The 24574-nt window shown below is 43.0% G+C and overlaps 1 protein-coding gene across 1 annotated transcript in view; it reads right to left on the bottom strand.

Annotated features, from left to right (window-relative positions):
- Positions 1 to 24574, bottom strand: part of PRKCA (protein kinase C alpha) — a 521371-nt gene that overhangs the window by 147751 nt on the left and 349046 nt on the right. The window contains exons 4-5 of the mRNA XM_007959900.1: positions 8714 to 8825; positions 4342 to 4470 (exon numbers count right to left, since the gene is read on the bottom strand). Of these exons, the coding sequence (XP_007958091.1) occupies positions 4342 to 4470; positions 8714 to 8825 (241 nt within the window). The remainder of the gene's footprint in view (positions 1 to 4341; positions 4471 to 8713; positions 8826 to 24574) is intronic.

The following is a 24574-nucleotide window of genomic DNA, read 5'->3' as shown; positions in this document are numbered from 1 at the left end:
TGAAATCTTCTGTTCAGCTCTTTTATCTTGTCATTTCTTCCATTTGCTTTAGCTATTCTCTGCTCAACGGCAAGTTTCAGAGTCTCCTCTGACATCCATTTTGGTCTTTTCTTTTTTTCTTGTATTTTTAATGACCTCTTGCTTTCTTCATGTATGATGTTCTTGATGTCATCCGACAATTCTTCTGGTTTTCGGTTACTGGTGTTTAATGCATCAAATCTATTCTTTAGATGGTCTCTAAATTCAGGAGGGATATATTCAAGATCAAATTTTGGCTTTCATTGACTTCTTTTAATTGTCTTCAACTTCAAGTTGAACTTGCAAATGAGGAGTTGATGGTCTGTTCACAATCAGCTCCTGGCCTTGTTTTGGCTGAAGATATTGAGCTTTTTCCATCACCTCTTGCCACAGATGTAGTCAATCTGATTCTTGTGTACTCCATCTGGTGAAGTCCATGCGTACAGTTCCATTTGTGTTGTTGAAAAAAGGTATTTGGAATGAATAAATCATTGGTCTTACAAAATTCTATCATGCGATCTCCAGCATTATTTCTCTCACCAAGGCCAAATTTTCCATCTACCAGTGATTCTTCTTTGTTTCCAACTTTTGCATTCCAGTTACCAGTGGTAATTAACACATCCTGATTGCATGTTCGGTCAATTTCAGACTGCAGATGTTGATAAAAATCTTCAATTTCCTCATCTTGGCTTTGGTGGTTCGTGCGTAAATTTGAATAATAGTAGTATTAACTGGTCTTCCTTGTATGCATATGGCTATTATCCTATCATACAGCACTGTACTTCAGGGCAGATCTTGAAACATCCTTTGTGATGATGAATGCCATGCCATTCCTCTTCAAATTGTCTTTCCTGGCATAGTAGACCATATGGTTGTTTGATTCATAATGGCCAAAACCAGTCCATTTCAGCTCACTAATGCTTTTATGCATTCCATTTCATTTTTGAAAACTTCCAATTTTCCTAGATTCATACTTTATACATTCCATGTTCCAATTATTAACGGATATTTGCAGCTGCTTCTCTTCAATTTGAGTTGTGCCACATCAGCAAATCGGTATCCTTAAAGATTTGCTTTATCCATATCTTTAAGGTTGGTTCTACTGCAATGGAACGCTCAAGACCTCTGTCCTCACATTCTTGCCCTGCAGCTGGGCCATGAGGTACCACATGTGAACACCATAACCGATTCTGAGCATTCACCTGGGAGGAGCCCTGGTGGCACAGTGGTTAGGCACTGGGCTACTAACTGACCTGTTGGTGCTTTGAACCCACCAGCTGCTCCTTGGTAGAACGATGTGGCAGTCTGCTCCCTTAAACATTACAGCCTTGGAAACTCTTTGGGCCAGTTCTACCCTGTCCTATAGGGTCTCTAGGAGTTGGACTTGACTGGATGGTAATGGGTTTGCTTTGGTTTTATTCACGTATGATGTCTGTTACGATGCCTATTATGTTAGGATAAAGCTGAGGAAATACAATGAAACGTCTAGCCAACTGGAATTCTCATTTTCAGCTCTCAACACTTTGTGCCCTCTTGAGACTGTTTTGTGGTAATTTTCTTCTATCCTGTATGTTCCCTGCTCCCAACATGTGGCTTTGAAAATCCAGGAGCCTTACGAGAAAAGAGAGAGAAAGAATGTGGAGCTGTGAAGGTGGCTGATGATGTTACAGGCTAGTTTGCTCGCTCTCTCTTTACATATACATTGGGAGTGCCCCACTTCCTCTGGGCAGAGGGACCCTGGCTGTCAATGGAAAGGCTCCATCCACAGCAACAGTTAATAGAAGGGAGGTGAGAGCTACAGCCTCAAAGGCATGGGTGCAAGAGGAACGGCTTTGAGAAAATAAATGGATTCTTCTAAGTACAAAAAGCCAATAGAGATGCTGTGTCCATGACAGGGATTCCAGGCTCATCTTCATCTTGACTGTTAGTTATAGTTGCTTTGTTTTGTAAAGTTCTCCAGAGACCAACTACCTTGCTCCTCCGAGTGTACCTCAAAATCCTGTGTTTGATTTTCCTTGAATTCTTACCTACGAGGACACCATAGGCTAGAAATTTTTTTTTTTTTTAAAAGAAGAAAGTGTAAGGATATTTCCAAAAGTAAGGAGCTCTGGTGGAACAGTGCCTAAGGTATATGACTGCTAACCAGAAGGCTGGCAGTTCAAACCCACCAGTTACTCTGCAGAAGGAAGACTGGGCAATCTACTTCCATAAAGATTTACCACATTGGAAACCCAATGGGGTTCGCTATGAATTGGAATCAACTCAATGACAGTGGGTTTGCTTTGGTTTGGTTTCCAAAAGTAACTTTCTCTGAACTTACTTTTTTTTTGTTTTCTTAAACAGACTTTTCTAGTCGTTCCTCCATAATGTCTTCTGTCATTTACAACCAAATAACATTAAAGTCCAAAACATTGCCATCAAGCCAACTGCAACTCATAGCAAGCCTGTAGGACATGGCAGAACTTCCCACAGGGTTTACTGGGCTATAAATCTTTATAAGAGCAGACCACCACATCTTTCTATCATAGAGCAGCTGGTAGGTTTGACCTGACCACCTTTTGGTTCGCAGCCAAGAACACTAACCACTGTGCCACCAGGGCTCCGACATTCAAGCAAAGTTTTCCTTCTTCTTGATAGCTTAACAGTCCTAAGTGCAAATGGAAATACAGTAACTTTGCTGATCAAATGAAAATGAACAACCTTGACAAAGAAAAGCATATATGGGTGGTACGTGAGGGAGCCCTAACTGAGTAGAAAGTAGTTTGACTTCTGAGAGTTAGACCATAAGTCCACATGGAGTGGGTCGCTGACAGGTAAGTCAAGTCATTATGAGGATACAGGATGGGCCAGGCCAGTGAGTCTTCAGGATAACTGGACTGAGTATGTCAGTATAGCTCAAGAGGGTGTGGTGGGAAATCCAAAGGAAAAGGCACATTATGGCAAACCCATATAGACAAAGCCCCAAGGAGGGAGTATCCTGACCCATGAACTAAGCATCCAATCCCATGGCAGGGGTATATTTATAGGAGGTCACATGGGTGATAATTGGAAGTACACATTCTGGAGTCAAAATGCCTTGGTTCCAATCCCAGCTCCATACTTACTAACTCCATGCCACTGCAAGTTACTAATCTCTCTGCTTCATGGAAGCAGTCAAGAAATCAAATGCCATACTACACTGGGTAAATCTGCTGCAAAAGACCTTTTTAAAGTGCTAAAGAACAAAGACATCACTTTGAAGACTAAGATGCCCCTGTTCTAAGCTATGGTATTTTCAGTAGTCTCATATGCATGTAAAAGCTGGACAATGAATAAGGAAGACTGAAGAAAAACTGATGTCTCTGAATTAGTCTCTGAATTATGGTGCTGTCAAAGAATATTGAGTATGCCATGGACTATCAGAAGAATGAATAAATCTGTCTTGGAAGACAGCCAGATGCTCCTTAGAAGCAAAGTTGGTGAGACTTCATCTCTCATACTCTGGCCATGTTATCAGCAGGGACCAGTTCTTGGAGAGAGACATTGTGCTTGGTAAAGAAGAGGGTCAATGAAAAAGAGGAAAACCAACAAGATGGATAGACACAGGGGCTGCATCAATGGACTCAAATACAGCAACGGTTGTGAGGATGGTGCAGGACCGGGTAGTTTCATTCTGTTACACACAGGGTTGCTAGGGGTCGGAACCAACCCAACGGCACCTAACATCAACAACTTCTCTATGCCTCAGTTCCCTCCTCTGGAAATGAGGCCAATGTCAAGAGCTACCCTAGTTGGGTGGCTGTGAGGATTAAGTGAATTAATCTACGTAAAACTTTTAGTACCATGCTTGACACAGGGTAAGCACTAAACGGCTGCTGCTATTGCTGGCATTGAAACGGTCTTGCCAGGCCAACACAGCCTGATGCCATTAAACTTTTGAATCATCTACCTGCCTCCCCTCCCTCGTTCCACTCTCACCACCAACATTTTGACTAACTGGCTTCTTTAGGCCTCCTGCCATCTGGGGGAGCATGCACTGGCCATGCCATCAGAGTACCCCAATATGACTTTGTATGACATCGTAACCAAGTATCTGGGAATTCCAGGGCACAGACTAGGCTCTTGGGAGATGCGTTAATGTGAGTCAGTGGCTCTGAGTTTGACCAGATCCGAGGCACTGGAAGACAAAGTTTCTGAGACTGAAAACTGTGAAGAGTCCACCAGGACAAACAGCCCTTGAAAGGCCTCAGGGCACCTGGCACAGCTCCCACCGTGCCTTGACGTCAGCCTGACCTTCACTGAAATGTCCGCCGAGAGTGTGGCTCCTCAGCTCACATGCCTTACCTGTGACGTGGAGCTTCTCGTCAGTGACTTCGGCCTTCAGGTAGATGCGCCCTCTCTTCTCCGTGTGATCCATCCCACAGAGGCTAGGGACGTTGATGACACACTGCTTGTGAACATTCATGTCGCAGGCTGTGATCAAGAAAGCAGAGGGTGAGGCTGGGCGTATGGGCGTGAACCATCCCTTCCTCGGCGTTTTGGTTCAAGTACAAGTGAAAACGCACTCCCCCCTAATTTGATAATGTGCTATAATGTTTTTGCTGACATAAAGAACTGTTGGCAGATGTCCCTTACAGCACTGGCTTCCTCTGCGTGACAATATCCTTAAAATAGCCATACCATATTTGTCTAGTCTTAACCAAAGCAAAATATCCCTGCTTGGTTTTCTGTGACTGTTTCAAATATTTAACGATACACAAAATTCACACAGGTAAGTGTGTACAAAGCACGGATGAATGAATATTTTATGTACATCAACACAAATAACATGCAAATTTAAACAGGATATTTTTTGCCCAAGAATTTTTTAATGCCTTTCTCAGTTCACCACTGAGAAAGAGAACACCTGTGGGTTGAGTCTAGGAAATTCATAAAATATTCCTTTCTTTAGCCAATCATGTATTCTGGAGAAGGCTAAAGTATACTGTCTTTGTTTTTTTAATCTTAAGAAAGAATGTGTGTTTGATATTTTAAACCTGCCTTCAAATATTTAAATATTATTCTAAGTGAAACAAATACACGCCAGGCATGATAAGCCACTCCTTGCTAGCTGACATTACGTGGGAGAGACGGGGGAGGAGAGAAAAAGATCAGTATTATCGAAACAAACCAAAGAAACCCTGAAACGGATCCTGCATGCTGAGGGCAAATGTAAGACTGTGTAGGTGCTCCGGTCCCACGGTTCTTGTTCCTTTAGGCTTTCAGAAGGACAGATGGCCATTACATCCTCCCGATTTCTTGAGAGGAGGCTACAAAGGTGTTCTGCAACCTTCAAGATGAATTCATGCTCGTTTCACTTGAGTGCTTAATGTTAACAGGGCAAATTGTGAAAAGCGTCACGAACAACGCACACTTGCTACCATTAGGCACTAAGCAGGGCAAAAGATGCAATGAAGGAAGATCAATTAGCTGACCCACAAATGTGGATTCTGTTTATGTTTCTGTTTCCAAAGCTAACTGTTCAAAACCATGTACCTTCATTCAACCAACAGACAGGCATTTGAAAGCTGTGTTACAAATATAAATTGAGTTGTCCTTGTTGGGCCATTGATTTGATTATGGCCTGTAGTGACCCTATAAGACCAACAGAACTGTCCCATATGGTTTCCTAGACTATAATCTTGATGGGAACAGACTGCCAAGTCCCCCCGCCCACCACCACCACCACACACACACACACACACACACAGCCACTGGGCTCTTGGTTAAGAGCTGAGCTCTTAACCACTGTGCCACCAGGACACCTTATAACTTGAGCTAGCCAAATCGTACCTTTCATGTGCCCAGGCAGAATTTGCAATTTAAAGGAAATAAATGCCAGAGCCTTTCAAAAGGATATGGGAAACAGTGAGGGTGGGAGAGGTAGAAGTGCTGGATGGTATTCTTGGTTTGGCACCACCATTAACTTGTATATTTTGGGAAGCTCATTTGCCCTCTCAGATTCTATTTCCCGCTCTGCAAAAGAAGCAGTTGATCCAGGCAAATGGTCCGCTACAACATTCCCCACTCCCCCAAATGAAGTTGTATATGGAACTGATATGAACAAGCCAGGCCAGTCCGTGGATGGTGTAAGTGGTGAATGCACTTGGTTGCCACCTGAAAGGCTGGGAGTCCGAGTCCACCCAGAGGTGCACCTTGGAAAACGGGCCTCACAATGTATTTGTGACACACTGGCCATGAAAACGCCACAGAGCACAGCTCTATTCTGACACAGGTTGGGTCACCAAGAGTCAGAAGTGATTTGAGTCAACAACAGCTGGGTACGTAAGGGGGCAGGAGAAGCTTTGCTGGAGATGTTAAGCGAGGGGTTGGGGTGCTGTTGCCACCTGCTTTCTGGCCTCCTCCTTCCAGGAAGGAACACAGGCAGTGGCCCCAGAAGCCCTGGCACTCTAAGGAATAGAGTATAAAACAAAACAAAATGCACTGGCCCAGCCCAATGGTTTTCCATTTTTTTTTTTGTAATGAACCCTCTCTTCAAATAAAATCTAAAGCAGAATTTTAAGATAGAAACCAGATGAATATTATTTTATTGGCATAAACCGAGTTTTAAATTGAAATTTATACCATTTATTCATTACAAAGACATTCAAGGATAACCAGTAGAGCCCTTTGACAAAACAGCTGTTTGGAAGCAGCTGTGAGGGATGCTAGCCTTAGACCAGCCTCACCATCTCATTTCTTTCTGTATTTTGTTAAAGTTGCACAGAATCTAAAAATCCTGATTCACACAGAAGAGTAACGTGGAGTAGGGTGGAACAGCTTCAAATCGCAGTGGGCTGTGCAGCTAGGTGGACAGCTGCAAGTTCTGCCCAAGGAGTGGAGCTGGCCACACAGGTCTACCATGCGATCTCAGAGGTGTAAGGCTTAGGATGTTACACATTTGAGCGTTTAATTTGGTTCCAAATTTCCTAACAGTTAAAACATTTATAAATGTATTTAGAATCAGCATTTGCAGGATCCCTGAAAAGCATGCTTGCAATCCTAAGGTTTCTTGAATCACCCATGGCTACTGGCCTGAAGGATCACAAACGTATCATTAGGCTACTAACTTTATAAGGTGAAGATTCTTGCCTTCCATGGGAGACACTCATGTTTGATTCCTGGCCAGGGCACCTCTTGTGGAGCCACCACCCATCTGTCAGTGGGGCATGTGTATTGCTATGATGCTGAACCGGTTTCAGTGGAGCTTCCAGACTAAGATGGACTAGGAAGAAAGGCCTGGAGACCTACTTCCACAAGCCAGTCAATGAAAACCCTGTGGACCACAACGGGCCCATCTGCTCCCACCATGGGGATGGCGCAGGACTGGGCCTGTGCACGTTCCACTGTGCATGGGGGTCACCCTGAGTCAGGGGCCACTCGACAATGGCAGCCAACAACAACAATCCATCTCCCCTACAATGCCCACATATCTTGGCTTTTGTGTGTGCAGGCAGACCTTGAGACACTGTGGGTTCAGTTCCAGACCACTGCAATAAAGCAAGTATCACAGTAAAGTGAGTCACATGAATTTTTTGTTTCCCAGTGCATATAAAAGTCACATTTACACTATTCTGTAGTCTTTTAAGTGTGCAACAGCATTATGACAATGTTTGAGATTTTTGTGAGAATTACCAAAATAGGACACAAAGACAAAAAGTGAGCACATACTGTTGGAAAAATGGCACCAATAGACTTGGCTCAATGCAGGGTTTCCACAAATGTTCAATTTGTAAAAAAAAAAAGCAGGATTCATGAAGCACAGTAAAGTAAAGTGCAATAAAAAGAGGTATGGCTGTATGTGTGTTTATGACATTTGCTCCATGTAGGATTCAGATATAAAGATTTTTGTCCTAACGGTAGTCATTAGGGAATGATGTCATTTCCTTAAGTCTTTCCTATTAGAGAAGTAGGGCTGGTAGTTACCTTTCCATGTTCTAAAGCATATACTATTCTTTAAACAAAATTAACAGCCTGAGTAATCATAATTTAAGAAGCATCAGAGCAAAGCGTTTCTGTAATTGTTTTTCTTTCCCTGTGGTATTTGAAGAAGACACTCACACAACAAACAGGGAGGGTGGAAAGTGCTAGTGACTTCCTCATTATGGTCATCAGGAATTTCTCTCTCCATGGCTGAGAACATGTGTCTGTCCATAAACATGCAGGACGGGGGACCTTCGGAAGATGCAGTCCTGCTTTTTATTTTCTTTTTGGTTTCAGTTTTAAGGAGCGCTTGCTGGATTTTTCTACAGTCCACCCACTAATTAGAGGTAGAGGAAGATAATGACTACGGTTGCTTTGCTTATTCTGAAGCCAAATGTGAAATGTGGAGGTGGGGAGTCTTTTTTCAACGCTTGGGGAAGGTGCTTGCTTTGGGGTTTGACTAGCCTAGATTTTATGGTGATTGAAGATTTCTACCACTAAAATAATGTGACAGCACCAACTTCATTTATAAGTAGGTACCTTTGTGGGGGTTCATAATGAGGCAATTGAACCACTTAACAAATCAGAACTTGAACAATGGAATGATTCTACACTTGTTTAGCTTGATGTATCTGGACTAATTCTTCTATATTGACGAGGTGGTGTTGAAAAGTTACTGAGCTTTTGTTGTTGTTGTTGTAGTAAGTGCTCCCTGCAGAGCGTCCCCATCTATTGGGAAAGAAAACTTACTTACTGTCACATTTCATCCCTTGGTGGATAAGTCCATACAGCAATGACCCACAGTGATCACAGAAGGTGGGGCTTCCGTAGGTGTGGATTTTAAACTTGTGCTTGCTCCTTGGGTCCTGCGGAGAGAAAGAGCACATTATTCACTCCAGCCATGTAAGGACCATGTTTTTAAATTAAGCTAAGCTCTGGTCCCACCACTGTCCATTCCCAAGTCAAGGCTGGATGGTACCAGGCTGTGCACTATTCTCACAGTGGGTTGCAGTGACTTCCTGCCACACCACGTTTTAATATGCCGACCATTCTGGACCATGTAACAAATACCCACATTTCTTCTTTTTACGGAGTGTAATTTGCACACACCAGCGTTTCCACCAAAGTTATCACTTGTGGACCTATAGAGATCAGTGTCCCTGAGAGTGAGCACAACGCCTTCGACATCTCAGTATCTATGTCCCCAGTGCCCCAATGTAGTCACAGGCCGTGACACAGAGTAGGCACAAAACCAGGGGTGTTTGCTGAGTTTAGTAATTCCCATTGGTGATAGGTCAGAGGTCACTTACAACCACAGGCAAAGTGCAGGACAACTCCCCTGGAACATGCCTTATATTCCGTGGTAGGGATCTTCAAAGATTACGCCTGCTTGAAAGCATTATAAAGTACACTAGACATTTTACCTGTGTTTAAAAAGTATATCTGTTGACTTTGAAGAAGTTCACAGGTCCGGGGAGTTGTGCTCCATCTCCCCCAAACTCCTGACCTCTGCCACTGGGAGTTCTTTGAGGAGGGGGAATTTGGAAAAGCACAGGTCCAAAGACTCTGGAATTCTCCAACTGGTTATGACACAAACTCAGACCACGTGCAGAATACACTCCTTCTATGCCTTGTTGTTGTTGTTGTTGTTATGTGCCGTCGAGTCGGCCCCGACTCATAGCGACCCCTCCTTGGGTTTCCGAGGCAGTATCACTACGGAAGTAGGATTGCCCAACCTTCCTTCCGAGGAGTGTCTGGTGGGTTTGAACCGCCAGCCGTCTGGTTAGCAGGCAAGTGTCTTAGCCACTATGCTACCAGAGCTCCCTTCTATGCCTTAGTGTGCTGTAAACATTTCTTCAACCAGAATGCAAGTAGGACCCAGGACACAACAGAGTGATCCTTATTTCAACACAAAACGTAGAAAGAAACCATTTGTGCTCCCAGCCACGAGAGATCAGAACTTCTTCATGTCTTGATTTTGAACGTGACACTGTATGTGGTAATGTTCATGCAAACAGACCCCGGTGTTTCAGCAAGAGGCTGCCAATCTCCTGGTTTGTGGGGCAGGACAGTGCCCTCCTCCGCCTCTCTAACTTTACTGAGCATCTGCTCTGTGGCAGGCCTGGGACAAGAGCTTGAAGTCCATTATCTCACTGGATCCTTCCAGCAGTAAATTCTCATCTGTACTGTGGAATTGCATCCTGCTACTTGAATTCAAGGGAGCTCTGACAGCTTAGCGCCTAAGGCACTTGACTGCTAACCAGAAGGCTGGCAGTTCAAACCCACCAACCACTTCTCACAAGGAAGGTTGGGCAATATACTTCCCTGGTGATACTGTCTCGGAAACCCAAGGAGGGGTCACTATGAGTCGGGTCCGACTCGACAGCACATAACAACAACCCCCTGAATTCAACTGTTGCTGCTGTTGTTGTGTGCCACTGAGTCCATTCTGACTCACAGCGACCGTACATGACAGAGTAGAACTTCCCCAGAGGCTTTCCTAGGCTGTAATCCTGATGAGAGTAGATCGCTAGGTCTTTTCTCCTGAGGAGCAGCATGGGGTTTGAACTGCCGACCTTCCTGTTAGCATGTGAGCGCTTACCCATCGTACCACTGGGGCTCCTTTTGATTCAGTTACAAGCTGGCAAACACACAAATCTCCAGAACCAACTCAGGATCGCTTTCTGTTTCCCATCTCCTTCTCCAATTCAAACTTGACCTTGTTCCCCAGGATCCAAAATACAAAGAAACACAAAGGATATCCTTGCTTCTGACCTCTCCAGGGCATAGGCCCAGTGTTTCAAGGGGATTTCAAAGGTAATTTTGACTTAATAAGATGATTCACATTTTGATTGACTTTAGAATCTAAAACCAAAGCCACATGTACTCCAATGAATCACCTTTTTAAAAATATAGATTCTAAAATTTTGGAGTAATTTAATCATTCAGAAAAGCATAAAAAACAGTATCCCAAATGCTCATGCTCATGTATAGACCACCCAGGCTTGATAAATGTTAACATTTCCCGGTATTTTTCACTGTATAATTACTATCCTATTTTTATAGAGAGGTTAATGACCTCCCAAAGTCACATGGTGTGTTATTAACCGAGCCAGAACTGGACTATTCATTGTCTGTAACACTGATTCCATGTAAGCGAAATCAATCCAGAATGAGGACTTGGCTCTCTTAACACCTTATTTTTATTTTCAGTAATAAAATAGTTTTTTTTTAAAACACTTCATTGTCTGTTTTTATAAATAAAGTTTTATACTTATTCACTTACACACTGCCCATGGCTGCTTTCATGAGTAACAGCAGATTTGAGCTGCTGCAACACAGACCTTATGGCACACACAGCCTAAAATAATTATTCTCTGGCCCTCTAAAGGAAATGTTTGCTGATCTCTGCTTTGTTGTTATTAGGTGCTGTAGAGTCGATTTCAACACACAGCAATCCCCACGTGACAGTGCAGAATTACCCCACAGGGGTTTCTAGGCTGTAATCTTTTTTTTATTTTTATTTTTGTTATTGTGATTTGGGTGAACGTTTAAAGAACAAATTGGTTTTCCATTCATCAATCCATACGCATTCTGTTTTGTGATATTTACTGCAATCCCCATATATAATAGCATTCTTCCCACTTCTTCCCTACACCAACCCCTTCCCTTTCTTCTTCATTCCCATCCCCTTCTAACTTCCTAGCTCTGTCCCTGGGCAAATGCTGTCCTCTTGATCTCACGTGCTTGATTGTTATAATGAGTGCATGTTGTTGCCGTTGTTGTTGCTGAAGAGTCAGACCTGACTCAGCGACCCCTCCTTGGGTTTCTGAGGCAGTATCACTACAGAAGTAGATTGCCCAACCTTCCTTCCGAGGAGTGGCTGGTGTATGAACCGCCAACCTTCTGGTTAGCAGTCAAATGCCTTAGGCACTATGCTACCAGAGCTCCTTAATGAGTACACACCCTCCTGATATCACTGTTCACCTACACCTTATAGGTCTGTCTTTCATTTGGCTGCCAGTTGAGTCACAAGGGTTAAATTTAGTTCCTAGCTAAAGAACCATAGCCTCAGGGGTTCCATGAGTCTCAGACGAGTAAGTCTTTTTTTTTTTTTAAATCATTTTCAGTTTTATTCCACATTTTTCCCCACTCTGTCTGGGACCTCTTATCGTGATCCCTTTCAAAGGAGTCTTTGATTTTCTTCACTCTTCTTTGCTCCTGATGGGGAAAGATCAATAGTTGCATCTTAGATAGCTAGGTGGCCACTCACACGTTTTTAAAAGCCCAGTTGCTAATCGCCAAAGTAGGATCCAGAACATTGTCTTTGTGGACTATGTTACTGGGCTGCAATCATTACAGAAGCTGATTGCCAGGTCTTTCTCCCATTGAGCCACTAAGTGGGTTCAGAGCCTCCAACTATTTGGTTAGCATTTGTGCCACCTGAAACTAGAACCAAACCCACTGCCGTGGAGTCAGATCCGACTCCTCCTTGAGTTTCTGAGGTAGTATCACTACAGAAGTAGATTGCCTAGTCTTCCTTCTAAGGAGTGGCTGGTGGTTTGAACTGCCAGCCTTCTGGTTAGCAGTCACATGCTTTAGGGACTACCTACCACCTGAGCCCTTAATATTTGCATCAGAACAGTGTTTTTCAAAATAGGATCCCTACACAGCAGCAGCATCAGTAGCAGCTGGAACTTGTTAGAAATGCAAATTATTTGATGTCTCTTCAGATCAACTGAATCAGAAACTATGGGGATCTAATGGGCTGTGTTTTAACAAGCCCTGCAGGTGATCCCAAAGATGGCAGGTCCACTAAAGGTTGAGAAGCACTGCTTTAGAAAGTCACGCAACAAATATATAGTAAGTGCGTAATAGGAGCCAAGTGCATAAATGTGTAGATGATTAACAATATTCTTGTCATTAATTAACCTGCCTCAGGGTTGAAACATTAACACCTTCCTTGGGAGATTATTATTTTTTTTTAGAAGACTAGGCTTAGACCCCCACCATTAAAGAATCCCACACCAAGTTTTCTAATATCCCAAGACATTAGGTAGAAGGTTGAAGCAACTGGCCAGTGCTAGGGCCAACACAAAGTACCCGTGTTGACAGTAAAGGTTGTGTCCTACAACGTGGAGGCAAAGTGGATGCTAGAAGAGAAGCAACCCTGTTCCCCTGCAGAAGTCAGGCATCAACAACGACTGCTCAGTAAATAAAGTATGGGAGCTTACACAGAGCTCTGTGGAGTGTGCCATGTGGCCCTGGGTGGCTGTCCTGCCAGTTGGTTGTAACACAGATCTCTGTTGACATAGCACATGGGCAACTTGCTTCACTCTTCAGGAAAATGTAAACCTTGCTCAAGCAACCCCCATTAGGGCATCTTAGGCTCTGAAGGTGTAGGAAGAGAGGAAACCATTGTTTCTACCACTTGCAAGAGTCTGGAGTCTCACCGAGTCGTGGAGTTCTTCGCACCCTAAAATTATGTGTGAGTAGCCAACGATCATGCCTATGAAGACGGCAACACTGACAATAATCACATGACCCACTGTTGCTCATCAAGTATGTGCTGGTGCTTTACAAAAGCCAAAATCTCCATTTAAAACAAGAGAGGTTCCAGTAACAAGAGCATTTCCTAGGATTCTGCAGACGTCAGTTCTGAAGGCAGGCTTGCCTCCTTCAAGCTGTGTGACCTTGGGAAAGTCAAGTCACATATTTACAGACCAGAGATAACATCAGTTCTGCACATGCCATAGGCTGACTCAACTTAGGGGACACACAGGAACCAGGCCTCTTGCATTTGTAAAGCCTGCTCTTATCAAGGCTTCGAACCAGTTCATTTCAGTTCACCCCCCTGCTGAAAATTTGCATGACCATTCCAGAGTTACTGAAACAGGATCAACAGTTTAACAAGATCCCTAGGGGATTCTATGTACACAGGGGATCTGGTGGAGACCTTACCCACTGTATACCATGCCTGGCTTTCCGAGATTTTCAGCTTGAAACTGACTGCCAACCCAAACCACCACAGACATTGTCTCAGCCATATGGATGAACCCATCGCCCGCACCACATGGTGGAACTCCACAGGAGTGGGACTCTAGAGCAGGAGAACTCTGTTCCAGCCTAATTCATCTCACCTATTCTGACAGAAGAAACCACAGCATTAGCTAAAGAGCTGTGATTCACGATGATTTGTGGGGAGCAACGTTTACTAAAAGGCTCCCCGGGCTTTCTGTGTGTCTATCAATAGCCTGGGCCAAGTCGGTTTATTTCTTTGGGCCCAATTTCTCCAGCTGGAACATGAAGGTGCTGGACCAGATGGGTGTTTTTAAAGGTGCATTCCACAGAGCCCTACGGTTGTTGGGCGGTGTCCTGGGGGCTTCCATGGGTGAGAGGAGAAGAGGGCAGAAGAGGGGACTGTTGCTAAAATTAAAGTCTGAAAACAACTGGACTAGATGGTCTCTTTGATTCCATCTTCCTTTTCTAGAAAACTTTTCAATTTAAAATAATTTATGACTCACAAGAAGTTGCCAAACTTGCACAGAAGGGTTCCTGCACACTCGTCTGCCAGCTGCTTCCAATGATAACACCCTTCATAAGCGTAGTACATTAGAAATCAAGACCATACTCTTCACTAAGCTATAGATCCAGTCCTTCAGATTTAAATGCATAATGCCAATGCGTATATTTCTATTGTATGATTTATGAATTAAACACATGGTTTATAGAAAGGAGAATTTAGTAATATTTGCTGAGTAAATACCACCAACCCAAGAACAATACTGAAAGGGCATCTGTTGCTTGTTTCTTAAATATATAACCCACAGGATCTCATGTTAAGGGGTCGTGGGAGGATGAGTCTAAAGATTTATCTGAAAATAGAATCAAAATAATTTTCTCTAAGTAAAGGAAACACATGTTATCTTCAAACCACTTTGACCAGTTTAAAACAAAATCATTTTGAGACACAAACTGAGTGCTCGACCAAGGTATGGCGCCAGTTAGGGGTCACTGGGGAGTCCACGGTGTGTAAGGTATGGGCTTCCAGGTGCTGCCAGGAACAGAACACGAAGACAAGAGCTGCCCCACTGGCTTGAGAACGGGTTTCATGAGAGTTACTCACACAAATGACAACTGTTGTGGGTTCAAATGAGGCTTTGGGTGGCCAGCAGGTGCAAGGAGTGGAGCTGGACTGTGAGGAGGAGCTTGTGTTCAAGTCCCACTGTCCTCAGGGGTGAGAGTAGTGTTGGGTGGACAGATTCCCAGGGTTCTTTCTCACAGAGTGAACCCTGACATACAGTCCTCCACTCGGGTGATCCCCACACAGCACCCCAGCTCCTCTCTTCTGTGCCTTGGCTTTGGCTCTTTGGAGACTTTGCATAACCACCTTATCCCAAATTCCATCTGCTGAAATACCTACAAAGGCTGCTTCCCCAGCCCAGGAAGCCTCTCCAGATGTCAGCACCAGATACAATTTCTTCCCTCTTTGACCTTTCAGAGCATTTTATTTCTGTCTTTTACATACCGCTTATCACGTTCTGGCATTTATGGCAGTTATTACTCTGTCAACTGCCTCACCTTTCTCCTGTAGAGTGGCTGGTGGGTTCGAACCACTTGCTGGTTAGCAGCTGAATGCCTTAACCATTGCACCACCAGAGGTCTTTACTCTGTCTGTATCCACTTTTATCTTTCCTTCATTTATGACACACACACACACACACAGGACAGGTAAGAGAGGTCCAAAGCACATTGATGAATTAGCCAGAACCAAGTTGGGACTTAAGCATTAACTTCAAGTCCAAGCTTCTTGGAAGCCAAAAGAAAACAAAAAGACATGTGTCTTGGTATTCCTCTAAAATCACTTTGTCATGTGCATGGTGGACCTTTGATAAACGTGTGTGAAGGAACTATTAAAGGGTTAATGAAGCGTACATCAGTGTCCACTGCAGCACTATTCACAACAGCCAAATGTCCAACAGATGAATAGAGTACCTACATGCAATGGAATATTAAAACCATAAAAACAAACAAACAAAAAGCTCATTGCTTTTTAGTTGGTCCCCACTCACAGCAAGCCTATAGGATGGAGAACTGCCCAGTAGAGTTTCCAAGACTGTAAACTTCGGAAGTAGACTGCCACATCCCTCTCCCACAGAGCAACTGGTGAGTTTAAACCACCGACCTCTCAGTTAGCAGCAGAACACTTGACCACTGCACCACCAGGCTTCCTTAATGGAATATTATTCATCCAGAAAGAGAAATGAAGTCCTGATACATGTTAGAACATGGATGAACCTCGAAAACATGAGTGAAATAAGTCAGTCACAAAAGAATAAACATTGTGTAACCCACTTACATGAAATGTCTACAATGGGCAAGTGGACAAAGTCCAAAGATTATTAGTGGTTATCAGGGCAGGTGGGAGGTAGGAGCAGAAAAGGAGGTTCATTGCTGAGGTGACGCTGAGCTCCTGCTAAGGGTGATGAAAAAGTGTGGAAACAGACAGTGGTGATGGTCACACAACATGATGAACATAATTAAAGTCAATGAATTACACATGTAAAAAATGTTGAAACGGCAAATGTTTTGTTACATATATATATGTATGTATTATTGTGCTTGGGGTGCAAATTTACAAAACAAATTTGTTTACATTCAACAGTTCCTGCACATTTGATTTCCCTGCCCCGTTTACCATCCCCAACCATAAAAAACTTGTTGCCCCTCCCCTCCGTGTGACTACCCCTCCCTGTGCCCTTCTTATCTGTGCATTCCTGTCTGCCCAGCTTACCCTCTATGTGAACGCTGCCCCTCTGGTGTCTCATGGCTGATTGATCTAAGGAGGGCATCTCCCTGGAGTAGGTTGGTGCATTGCCCTGGGGTAGGTGTTCTGCATGTAGGTCTTTCTACTGTTGGGCTGAGAGCCAATCCATGGAAGTGAGTCCATTTCTAGGCCTGAAGGGTAACCTGGGGCTGTAGTCTCAGGGTTCCACCAGTCTCTATCTGACAAAATGACAATTCTGGTCATTTTTGTGTTTTTGAATTTTGTTCCACATTTTTTCTCCCACTCTATCCAGGATCTCCAGTTTTGATTCCTTTCCAAGTAGTTGGCACTGGTAGCTGGGCACCATCTAGTTCTTCTGGTCTTGGTGTTGTGAAAGCTGAGGTCCTCATGGTCCATCTTATCTTTGGACTGTTTGCAGATGGCTTTGATGGTCTTCATCTTCTTTGTTTCAGATGAGAGGAGACCAACAGTTGCATCTTAGATGGCTGCTTGAAAGCTTTTAAGACCCCAGTTGCTATTCACCAAAGTAGGTTGTAGAACAAGATTTTTATGTACTATGTTGTGCCAATTGAGCCTGGTGGTATCCCCCAATACTACGGTCCTGAGTACTTAGGACCAGTGATTCTCTCTCTTAAGGTGTCTGGCTGTCTCTGAGAAGTTACTCCAACTCTGTCTTATGTTGCTTCTACAATGTATGTGGCTAATTTTGTAGCACAAGTGCATATGTAAAATTATCTTCAGCCAAACCCATCCTTGTTCTAGGGTATATTCCTGTTCACTGACCCCTACCTGATCTTCTCACCTGTCTATGCATGTGTCTGTAGCCAGTGTTTGGTGCTAGTGGTAGTAACGCAGTACTGTGAAATGTATTGGTATTTCCCTCTGTTGTCTACATCTTATGTGCACATTTCAGTGTCCTTCCTTTCCCCAATGTCATCATGCCAACCACTTTCCAAACTGTCCCTCCCCTCACCCAAATCAGCATGTGACCCCCAACTAGTTACATATATATTTAACACAATTAAAAAAAAAAAAAAAACTATAACAAAACAAATATTTATTGGGATTCACCTGAGGGTTCTAGGTAAAGAGACCTCACATGCAAGCATATCTTGGAGATACTGCAGACTTCCGCAATAAAGCGAATATTGCAATAAAGTGAGTCACATGGATTTTTTGGTTTCCCAGTGCACAGAAAAGTTATGTTTACACTGGACTTTAGTGTATTTAGTGTGCAATCGCATGATAAAAAAAAAAAAGATGGAAATATTGTGAGAACTATCAGAATATGACAGAGACACAAAGTGAGTACCTGCTGTTGGAAAAACAGGGCCGACAGACTTGCTCAACACAAGGTTGCCACAAATGAGGTATGCCTGTGCAGGGTCCCGTTCAGCTGGGCTACCCGTAAGCACTGCAGAGAAAAGGCTGCTGGACACCAGCTCTTCACTATTACCACGCTGGCAACGTTTTCCTCTTCAGCGCAATACAAGGAGATGTTACGTTTGTACATCTCTCCAGGCTCTGGCAGCCTCTCATTAAATGGAGTACGAAACTGACTGTGTATGTCACAAGCCTGACATTATCTTCTAATGAAAGGGAGACACGTTCTGCTTAGACACTACTGTCAGATAGGAGGTTGGGGAAAAAATGAAGTTTTTGACTAAAGCACTTTGCATAGGCACCAATGAAGTCTAACCCACACATCTAAATCCAGATTTCTTATAAAAAGACCCAATCACAGAGTCCCTGCCCTCTTGCAAGCATTTGCTAATGTCTTCTCATTTCTTAGCTCTGCAATATAGCAACGTAATTTCTCCCCTGGAAACATCAACTTGGAAACGTTTCTCACCATCTCTACCAAGACTTTTCAAAGTTCATCTCTCATCATCCTCATCATCATCCCTGCCATCTTGTAATTTGTTAAAAGCAAATCCAAGGATCTAGGGTTTCCACTGCAAAGAATGTTGATGCTGACTGGGCCTTACCTTTCCAGACACTCTCTTAATGTATTAGCCATCCCCACCTGGGAGGCAGAATCTAGGGAAGTTTGAAATGAGGACTGTTATCTTGCAATGTGCAGTGTGAAACTTCTACAGCAGCTGAAACCCCCAGGCCAGAGGGGCAGGCAAACAACAGTGGTTTATTACAAAGCTATTCAGACGTACACAGACATCACTTCACGTGCCTTTCTGACTGGATGAGGAAAGGAATAGGAGGTTTTTGCCTAGCAGTAGTCCGGGCTTTAATTTTCCACTTGGATTTGAATGCCTCCAAGGAGCGCTGGCGGTGCAATGGTTAAGTACTCAGCAGGAAACTGGAAAGATCAGCAGTTCAATCCCACTGGGGACTCAGTGGGAGAAAAGACCCGGTATTCTGTGCCTGTAAAGATTATGAACTAGGCAACTCTATGGGGCAGTGCTACTCTGTCTCATGGGGTCTCCACGAGCTGAAGTTGACCAGAAGACAATAACAACAACAAAATGCCCCACAGATTTCTCTGAGAGACCGAAACATTGCCAGCGAGGGCTAGAGGTCAGGCTGTGAATGTTGCTGGAATAAACTGTTCTTAACAGAGCAAAGCCCTAGGGTATGACTTCCCTCAAACGCCCAGAGCAGTGTGGCTCCTTCAAGATGCTTCCTTTAAATACCAAGGAAAATTTCTCGCATTGCTGCTACTTCACCATCTGATGTGTTCTCATAAATCAGGCTTGCAAGCCAAGCTTGGGTCTAAATGTCACCCACATGCTGACTACATAAGCAACACCAAAAACACTGCTCCCCCAGCAAATGCAGCATCATTTCTGTGATCTCAACTTTCTTAAGAAGCAGTCTTTGCTAATTTTTTTTTAACTCTATGATTGAAAAAAAAAAACAAAACTCCAAGTTTTAAAATTTTCATTAACATAAGAGTATTCTCAAAGCCAGATCATATGATTCATGTGATCTTATGTAATGTAGTGCCTAAGGCATTTGACTGCTAACCAGAAGGCTGGTGGTTCAAACCCACCAGCCACTCCAGGGAAGGAAGATTGGGCAATCTACTTCCATAGAGACACCACCTCAGAAACCCAAGGAGGGTTTGCTAGGAGTCGGAAACGACTCAATGGCAGTGAGGTTTTTTTTTTTTGTAACATGTATGAGGAGTCCCTGGGTAGTACAAATGATTAGTGTGCTTGGCCGCTAACTGAAACTTTGGAGGTTCAAACAATCCAAAGGTGCCTTGGAAGAAAGATCTGGCTATCTACTTCTGAAAAACCAGCCATTGAAAACATCATGCAGCAAGTTCTACTCTGACACACAGAGGGTCTTCATGAGTTGGAACTGATTCAACAGCAACAGGTTTTTAAATATTTGTGTACTAACCAAGGCTTTCACAGACCTCCCCAACTACCATTAGCCTGGTTACTGTCCACTGGGGCGTAGGGAGTGTTGCTCGACTTTTGACTAATCTGGTACTGCTGCATGTTGTCTCTTCTAAGAAAGGACCCACCCATTTCCATTTCTGGTGACAGTTAATTTTTGAAATGTAGCACCCATGTTTTATTCTGATGAATAATATTCATCTTTACAGTTTGGGTACTGGTACCGTAGTGGGTAAGACATTTGGCTGCCAACCAGAAGGTCAGTGGTTCAAACCCACCAGATGCTCCATGGGGTAAAGATCACCAGGAGGTGATCTCCTTCCATAAAGACCCACAGCCTTAGAAATCCAACAGGGGTCACTCTGAGTCGGAATCAACTCGAAGGCAGTGGGTTTGGTTTTGGTTTTTGGTTTTACAGGTTGAATAACTTGTCCAACCAAACTTTGCTAGTAGAAGAATTCTTAGAGTCCTTTGCTCAGCTATGCAAGCTATTGTAACCATTAAATGTGAAACAACAAACTGATTTTTAAAAAAAATTCTAGGTATATCTCCACCAGCAAGATAATGGCTAAATAAACTGTAATGTATTTATACTATGGGATACCGTGTAGCAGCTAAATCAAATGAGCTAGATCTTTCCGTAACAACAGGACAGATCACTGAGACAGAGTGTCTAATGAAAAAAGCAAGTCACAGAATGAAACATAAAATATAATGACATTTATGTAAAAAACAAATGAAAACAACCCCCAAACACAGAACAGTAACATAGCTTGTCTCTAGATAGGTGACTACCTAAGTTGGCCCTGAAGAAGTCAGGGGAGAGATTAGGTTTAATAACGCCAGTGAAAGCAGTATTTGATACTATCAGAAAAGATTTAAGTTAAAAAAGAAAAAAACAAACCACCGATGAATTCATATATTAGTTATGTAATTCAAATTACCATGAATCCTAGCTAGCTATATTTGGTTATATTTCAGCTGGTTCATGAGATATCATTAAAATGAGAGTTTACATGAGGACTCGGGGCACACTGTCACAGGTGATGGAGTCCTCGAGGAATGCAAATGGTTAATGTACTTGGCTGCTAACTGAAAGGCTAGGGGTTCAAGTCCATCCAGAGGCACCTCAGAAGAAAGGCCTGGCAATCTATTTCCCAAAAAATCAGCCTCTGAAATCCCTGTGGAGCACAATTCTATCCTGGCACACGGAGGGTGGCAATGAGTTGGAACTGGCTTGACAGCAACTGGGTCTCTTGGTAATATCTAATAAAAAAGGGGCTATGCTAGCAGCATCTTTGACAATCTGCCGGGGAGGAGGTGTCCATAGAAGATCCCACTGCAGATATCTAGTCTACCAGCCATCAATTCAAACGGAAACCTTAATTAAAAGTCATGTTATAACCAACCTCATCTTATTTTGTCACACATTTTATATGTTGTCATCATCTGTAGACATCTAAGCCCCCGTTTCTGCCCCATCAATTACCAACTTTCAAATTCCAAAAGAATCTTAGATGGTTTAGTATGAAATTCTGATACCAAAAGAAAGTGTTTAAAATGTTACAAATACTCAAACCACAAAGCTGAAGCATTATTTATTAAAAAACGAGATTATTTTTAAACCTTAAACAAAAAATATCCCATGAAGTCTTCTTAAAAGCAAAAAAAAAAAAAAAATATTTAAGCTTAACTAGTAAAGAATGCCTGCCTTCAGCATTAAGCTCTTTTAAGAGCTATCTATGAGATCAAAGTGACAGCAGCAACTGGAAAGATGAGATAGGGACCTTAGGGGGCAGTGAGTTTATGTTAATGGGGGAGGAACAACCCGGAAAAGGAGGGTGAGATGGGGGCACAACTCAAAGAATGTCCTCATGTAATTCAACTGAACTGTGCATGTAGAAATGGTTGAATGGGTTATGTTTTGCTGTGTATATTCTCAACAACAACAAAATAAGTAAGGTATTTCCTAGCGAGCTATCAATTTTTTCATTTTGGCTCAAAGGGTATTTATTGAGCATCTAGCATGTGCCAGGAGTTAGGCTGGAGCACATGGTGAAGAGGCCAGGTATGGCACAGATGGTATCTCATCAGGAGAGGCTAGGTAAAGGTTCATTCATTACTTCATTCCCTACTCATGGTACCTCAGTGGTTAACACGTACATATTTATTTATCACTCGTCACTCTGGGAGCCAAGCTGAGGGGGCAGCTCCATCTGAGATACTGCCAATCTCGTGGCAGAGGGAAAAGAGAAATGGCAGAACCAATCAATGACTCTTACACCTTCTACTCAAAAATGATACTATCATTTCTGCTCACATTTCATTGGTCAAAGAAAGACACATGATCTGGACACAAACAGGGTGGGGATGTATAATCCTTCCCCAGGAAGGGGCAAGCAAATACTTTAAAAAGCTAAAAAAGAAAAAAATACAAAAAAAGAATTGGGTCGTTGTTCATGTGAGGAACGCTGTCTGTCATTCTGATGGTGTGGGGCAAATTTTGAAGTCTAATAACACTCGGTATTCATAGCAACTCTCATAGTGACCATATGGGACAGAGGAGGACTCCCCCAAATGGTTTCCTATGCTGTAGTATTTATAGGAGATTTCCAAGTCTTTTTTCCCATGGAGCAGCTGGAGGGTTTGAACTGCCTATCTTTTGGTTAGCAGCCAAACACTTAACCATTGTGCCTATAGGGCTGGATGGCACACAATGACAAAACAACAAATATTGGTAGGAGGTACATAATAGCCTGGGACAGTGGCATACTAGGGTTAGGGTCACCCATTGGAGTAACTCATGGTGTCATGCCCCCATCATGGACTTCTTCCTGTATCATACTACACAGAATCCTTAGTGTTATTTATTATATTTTTTAATCATAGAATAATATGTGATATAGCTTTAAATTACTTAAATGTTACATTTCTTAGATTATCTGAATACTAACAACAAAACTGTTTTATAACATCTTCTGACCTTGAATTACATTATTAGGCAGTATTAGTAACCGAGTAGAAGCCTTTTTCAATTTTTCTCCTTCTTTTCCTTCCATTACTACTTCATTCTCAAGAAAGTTATTGATATAGATTCATAAGTACTACTCACCACAGTATTGTAGCTAAAGCGCCAGAAAATTTGACAAAATCATTGACTATAAAAACACCAGCAGCAATGAAAACAGTGCACCATGATTCAAAGCATCAACTGTACTTGGGTAACAATGATGGCTCTGAAAGGGCACATTACCCACTGCCATCAAGTCAATTCTGACTCATAGTAATCCTACAGGACAGAGCAGAACTGCCCATAGGGTTTCCAAAGCTGCAATCTTTACGGAAGCACTGTGCCTCATCTTTCTCTTGCGGAGAGGCTGGTGGGTTCCACCCACAGGCCTTTTGGTTAGCAGCCAAGTGCTTAACCATTGTACCACCGGAGCTCCACTCATGCAAGTGTTCAAAAAGTAAATTAGCACAGAGTTTTAGCCTCATAGGTATATTGATATATGTAAGCTGGACTTATGAGAAATGTTTTTCTTTTTGTAACTAACGACAAACCAAAAAAAACAAACTCACTCCCATCGAGCTGATTCCAACTCACAGCAACCCACTTTGGGTTTCCGAGGCGGTAAATCTTTACAGAAGTAGATCACCCAGTCTGCCTTTCATGGTGTGGCTGGTGGGTTTGAACTGCCAACCTTCTGGTTAGTAGTCAAATGCCTTAGGCACTACGCCACCTGAGCTCCATAACTAACTACAGCGATATTTTTATTAAAAATAATAAATTTCTACTGAAACACTGCACAAACCTTTTATAGACAATTGTTTTGGGGTCACCCTTTCTGACTGTGCCACCCAGTGTGGTCTGCACTCCCCACACCCCCCAGAGGTTCCATTGGCCTGGGATGCTGCACTTAAATTTATCATGGGCTTGAACAATTATACTATCATTTGTAAGAAGGCTAATTCTTACATCTTACTAGAATGTTGCAAGATTACCCTGCAGCTGGAATCTGTTCAGCTGATTAAGCACAGCACAAAGGGGGAGTCAGAGGTGTGACCCTGTCTCCCTCCCGATTTCAAAGTGCAAAGGGGCAGGGTGATTTCTTTCTTTAGGTATCTCTAATACCTTAGTGCCTAAGGCATTTGATTGCTAACCAGAAAGCTGGCAGTTCAAACCCACCAGCCACTCCTCAAAAGAAAGACTGGGCAATCTACTTCCGTAGTGATACTGCCTCGGAAACCCAAAGAGGGGTCTCTATGAGTCGGATCCGATTCAACGGCAGTGAATTTGGATTTTTTTTTGGAATGCCTTGTACAGACCACTCATTACTCCCAGAAAGTATTTTCCAAACAGCACTTCCTCCTAGCCATATTAAGAGATACTTCCCAACGGTCAATGATCTTTTTGATTATGCCCTCATTTTTTTTTTAAATGTACGGTTTATGATAAAATATT

This window comes from Orycteropus afer, unplaced genomic scaffold, assembly GCF_000298275.1.
Source record: "Orycteropus afer afer isolate SDZICR_OR568_19922 unplaced genomic scaffold, OryAfe1.0 scaffold00018, whole genome shotgun sequence".
Classification (NCBI taxonomy): Eukaryota; Metazoa; Chordata; class Mammalia; order Tubulidentata; family Orycteropodidae; genus Orycteropus; species Orycteropus afer.
Note: the sequence above shows the minus strand (reverse complement) of the source record. Positions and strands in the feature narration are given on the sequence as shown.